Genomic DNA, 5,760 nt, shown 5'->3' on the forward strand with positions numbered 1-5,760 from the left:
ATTTAAAAGGAAATATAGTTCTGGGTGGAAATATTTTTTGTCAATGTAAGAATTAATAGATAAGTTTAACTTTAAATGTGATTCAAATTTGACCAAAGATAGAAAACAGTGTGTCAAACTTCATGATTACAGATCTGAATGGTTTGGTCTTGCATACTTGCATGGGAAACTACATGAGCAACTCAACTGGCCAATAGGGTTGAAGGAACTCTGTGCCTCCTCTTTTTCTTGTAGACAAACAACTTCACAAAACATGAAAAAGCACTCAAAAAAAAAAAAAAAAACACAGCTTATCTTCTAAATGAGATAAAATTCTGAAGATCACTTATTTGGGGATATATTTGACTGATTTTGTATGTTTAGAGATTCCTTTGTTTACTTTGGACTTATTAATTAATACAAACTGCAAAGTTTTAAAATCCTATTATTTATATATTAAACCAATTTTATTATTATTTGATAAGATTACGTTAGAAACTATATTAGTATATTAAACAGTGTAATAAAATAGTTACTTATATTCAGCAGTAGAGCATCTTGATTGCTGCTCTCCTTCTCTCCGGAGCGCCAGTGGGCGGAGTCTCACATACTACAAATTCACATCTGCAGCATCTGCACTCACCTCTCCTCACTTCTGCCACTGACCCAAGAAGAAGCTACCTTCATAAACCACTAAAACATGGTAATACTTCATTTTTAAGATGACTTTGATTTGCAAACTGACTGTCTGAACAATTTAAACATGCTTTCATTTCTCGTTGCTTTTTCTGTAGACATCCTACACTGACAAAGGTGAAAAGGTAGGTCATTATTTTTAATAACTTGCCCTTATTCCTTCTCCCAATATACTGATATTTCACTGCCATATGCATTCTGAACTTGTCTTCATGTGCTTCTCATTATACTTGTAGGCAACATCATTACACTATTCAGATTATATCCTATAAGAAATCATGATCATTGCTGTAATTGCGTTTATTTATGTCAACAGCACGAGCAGGGCAAGTTTGTCTGCTTTGATCATCTCACTTTCTGGGTTGGAAATGCCAAACAGGTAATTCTTTAACAATATATGTTTATAAATTGTATTTTTTTTGTGAATATTAGAGGAGGTGTCCTGTAGGGAAATGCTATTGGCTCTTTTCAGGGGTGGGAGAAATAAGCCTGCAGCTGCAGAAACCACCATCCTCCACTCACTAATGTGTTCCATATTGAGACATTTTGGGCAACTCTTAGATCTCGCCACTAGATGGCGCCATTACCATACTATTATAGCCTACATGTAGAGAAAGTTAAATACATCTAAAGTTTAGCTTTGAAGTATCAGTCTGCGAATTTTGTTTGTATAATTTTTCTAAATTTTAGATATGTAGAAACAGATAAGGAATTTTCTCCTTTGCTTTCCTCTCTGTGATGTTCTCAGGCAGCATCTTATTACTGTAACAAGCTGGGTTTTGAGCCCGTGGCGTATCGTGGGCTGGAGACAGGTAGTCGTGATGTTGTGTCTCATGTGGTGAAACAGGGGAAGGTGAGAGTCAAATTGTGTCATTACTCCTGTCCATCCTCATCATTACTTATGGATTGAACGTTTAATACATACTGTAAGAGCCTTGCCAAATTAATCTTCAGAACATGTTCTTCGATCACTGTTTATGTCAATAACTATTTCCTGTAGATAATTTATGTCTTCACCTCTGCCTTGAATCCTGGTAATAAAGGTAAGACTAAGACTTGTAAATGTATTGTAGAATATTCTTTATATTCGATTGTCTACCATACTATATAATCTGTCATTTTCCTTGAACAGAGATGGGAGATCACCTGGTAAAACATGGAGATGGTGTCAAAGATGTAGCTTTCACTGTAGAGAACTGTGACTTCCTGGTAGAGGTGAATGCTAATGGTTACTTCTCATGTTTCATTTCCTAAAAGTGCTTTCTGGGCATCATTTGCAATAATAACTCAGTGCTTTCTTAATTTTTCTATAGAAAGCGAGAGAACGAGGTGCCATCATCATTAAAGAGCCTCACGTTGTGGAGGATAAGTTCGGCAGGGTGAAGCTCGCAGTGCTGCAGACAGTACGTATAATGTCAGGATCTTTTTTTAAAACATATTAATAATTTAATTCAGGAAGAATATATTTAATTAATCTAAATTTTAGTAGGCATTTATATTTTATCAAACATTTCATTTTCAAATGCAAGAAATGTTTCTTGAGCACCAAATCAGCATGTCAGAATAATTTCTGAAGGTGCATGGAAGTGACATTGGAATAATGGCTGCTTTGCAAACACATAAAATTATATTATATACCGCAAACTTTTACACGGTAGTGTGTGTGTGTGTGTGTGTGTGTCATAATTCTTCTCTGATATCTCTTTCCTTATTGTTTTAGTATGGTGATACCACTCATACATTTGTAGAGCGGGCAGGATATAATGGGCTCTTCCTCCCAGGATTCCATGCTCCTCTGTTCTGCGACCCTTTCTTAGCAAAACTGTGAGTGTAGTGTTAATACTGTATGATAAATATGGTTAAATTGTGTTTGGTATTGTTCAGTGGTGAAATGATCTGTCCAGATCTTAACATATAAGAGGTCCATATCTCAGATCACACTTGGATGGTTTTCTATCAGTGTCATCTTCTTAGTCTCTAACGTGATTTTTCTTTCCCAGGCCAAGTGGGAAGCTGGACTTCATTGACCATGTGGTTGGAAATCAGCCTGACAGTGAGATGGTGCCAATAGTGGAGTGGTATAAAACTTTACTAAACACATTGTTGAACCTATTTCAAAATTCATACATATAAACAGGCAGACAGCAACAGACCTCTGTGCCAGGGTTGTTAAGACCGAAAAGCATAAAAGAAGTCACGAAGGTACTCGCTCAGAACAGCACAAGTCTTTAGGGGGAAACTCCCCATCCATCCCATCCAGTCAGAACACACCGAGAGCCCCTCCCCAGTGATCAGCAGTGTGTCTCCATGGTGAGGATGGTGTGAAGACAGAGAGGAAAGATCAGATGAGAGAGTCTCAGAGAGAATAGATGGAGACGACAGATGGCATGGCTGCAATTTAATCTTTGGTAGTGGACGACTGATTATTATGCAAGAAAACACCATAGTAATTATGACTCAGCAAAATGATTTCCAAAGGGTCTGAGACACCATCTGGAGACAGTTAGACACAGCAAGGAGGGGGAGAAAGAGGAGAAGAGGGTGCTGAGGGGTGGGAACAGCAAAATTATCTAAACCAGACCACATGCCATCATGTCCAGCACTTAAACATACAGTACACTGCAGAAAAAATGATTTGTTTTTCAGAACAAATATTCTTAAACCAAGATATCTATTTTCTATTTTCATGGTTAAACACTAATTATTTTAAATAATAATAAATGATTAAGGAATAAAAATAAATTAATTATTAGTGATTTATATTTTAAGTTATTTTGTTTTAAAAGGGAAATTTTAGAGTTCATTTTTATCAAACATTTAAAGACTCTAACCTTGTGATCCCTTATAAATTGTGTTTTGGCCATTGATTTTTAAAGCTGCAGCCGGTAACTTTTGACGCTCTAGCAGTTAATAAACAGAACTGCTAGCTTGCGGAAGAACTTCGTAGCCGGATCTACTTCTCTCTGTTTATGTCTATGAAGAATCACAAAGGTACTGGGTTACTCTGCCGCGGTATCCCGGAAACAATCTAAAATAGTCAGAATATAAACACTTATTATAGGTGCACCCTAGTGATTCAGGACAAGCTAAAAACACGGTTTGGAAAATGGATTCATGGTGTACTCGCTTATTATATACATGTTTCTACATTTTGAACACAAACAAAGTTACGGACCGCAGCTCTGATTGGTTGTTTCTTAACGGGAGCGATGGAGTTTCTGCAAATGGCAATAGGACCACTGGGAGGAGCCATAGGAGCTTGATTTTTTTCAAAGATTATCTGTCTCATATTCTACTGTCAGGACATAATGACAGGTTTAATAAATATGTAAAAAATATATTTTTACAAAAGCTACCTACTGCAGCTTTAAATCAGCATCACTGTGTTAAATTGACCTGTGCATGTTTATATGAAGGTATCAGAGGAACCTGCTGTTCCACAGATTCTGGTCTGTAGATGACAAGCAGTTGCAGACTGACTACAGTGCGCTGCGCTCCATAGTAGTGGCCAACTATGAAGAAACTGTGAAAATGCCAATTAATGAACCAGCCATGGGGAAGCGCAAGTCCCAGATTCAGGCATGTATTATAGACATTACATTTACTGTACTTACATTCAACTCTACAATGCATGCATCTATTTATCTGACAATTTTTCTCCTTTTAGGAGTATGTGGAGTATTATGGTGGTGCAGGGGTTCAGCACATCGCCATGAACACCTCTGACATCATCACAGCAGTGAGTAAATCACAGCAATAAGAGGTTTTACACCATTGATAGAGAAGGCAGCGTGCAAAGGTTTATGTTGTTCTTTGAGAATGCTGAAAAAGTTTACTTGGCATTTTGAATCTATTTGCAGATCCGTAACCTAAAGGAACGTGGTATGGAGTTCATGACCGTGCCTGACACTTACTACCAGCAGCTCAGGGAGAAGCTGAAGCTTTCCAAAGTCAGAATTGTTGAGGACATCAGAATATTGGAGGTAAGACAATATTTCCAGTTCAGGTAATCAAAGTGTTTTAAGAAGGAGGAGGAGGAACTAAATTGAAACATTTTAGTTGAAGGAAATGCAGCAAAGATTAATAGGCCAGCTAACAGTCTACGCACATGAATGCAACTTTCTGTAGCAAGTCTGAAACAGAATGTGAAAACAGTGTGGCATTGCTTTATACAGGAACTTAGAATTTTGGTGGATTTTGATGACAATGGCTACCTACTCCAGATCTTCACCAAACCGGTACAGGACAGGCCTACAGTGTTTCTGGAGGTCATCCAGAGACACAACCACCAAGTAAGCAAGAATCTATCAATAGTTCATGGACTATTTCAGTTCAAGCGTTGTGCATCATAGATAAATTTGCATTCTTCAGAAATGTCTCCTAAATGCATAGATATGTAGCATTTCTTACTATGTGGAAAAAACAAAAACATAAATTACAGTACAGTCCTTTTTTGTTTTAGGGGTTTGGTGCTGGAAATTTCAAATCTCTGTTTGAGGCTATTGAAGCAGACCAGAATGCCAGAGGAAACCTCACCATCCTTACACCTAATGGCACATCACAGAAACTCTGACCTGGCTCTTTCTATTTACAGTAAATGCATGGTACACATATTTAGAAATATGCATAGTAAACTCTCTGATGTTTTACTTAATCATATTTTAAGTTTGGCTTTTAAGCATGTGCCAATATATTTTGTACCCAAGTGTTTCTGCAACCACAGACACATCTGACCTTGTGGACCTTTAGAAAAATCGAAATGTTTCATTTACACTATATCTCAAATGATATATCATGTTTAACACCATTTTGTGGTTGAAATTATATTATAATATGGAAGTGGAAATGATATTTTTGGAATAGAATTCATTGTTTTACGTATCCTGTATTTTTACACATGCTGTATGCATAATTTTCAAAATTACACCTTGATTGCAAATGAAGCACAATAAAAAGATTCCTTTCATGAGAATAGAACCTTTTTCTTGGATTTTAACACAGCACACTGAAATCTCGCTGAAAAAAATGCCACAACAGTTCACAACGAGAGTCGTAATTCGTGCCTATATATTTCGTGTCTTTAAA

At 36.8% G+C, this 5,760-nt stretch overlaps 1 protein-coding gene across 1 annotated transcript; it reads left to right on the forward strand.

The window, feature by feature from the left end:
• Nucleotides 1-611: 611 nt before the first annotated feature.
• hpdb (4-hydroxyphenylpyruvate dioxygenase b) lies at nt 612-5,760 on the forward strand. The gene is made up of 14 exons (XM_052563506.1): nt 612-682; nt 774-800; nt 992-1,054; nt 1,424-1,528; nt 1,676-1,718; nt 1,808-1,890; nt 1,989-2,078; nt 2,396-2,499; nt 2,676-2,753; nt 4,092-4,254; nt 4,343-4,414; nt 4,536-4,658; nt 4,851-4,967; nt 5,138-5,760. Exons 1-14 carry the CDS (start codon nt 680-682, stop codon nt 5,246-5,248), a joined length of 1,182 nt encoding a protein of 393 aa, XP_052419466.1. The 5' UTR covers nt 612-679; the 3' UTR covers nt 5,249-5,760.

This window comes from Carassius gibelio, chromosome B8 (genome assembly GCF_023724105.1).
Source record: "Carassius gibelio isolate Cgi1373 ecotype wild population from Czech Republic chromosome B8, carGib1.2-hapl.c, whole genome shotgun sequence".
In the NCBI taxonomy this organism is placed as follows: domain Eukaryota; kingdom Metazoa; phylum Chordata; class Actinopteri; order Cypriniformes; family Cyprinidae; genus Carassius; species Carassius gibelio.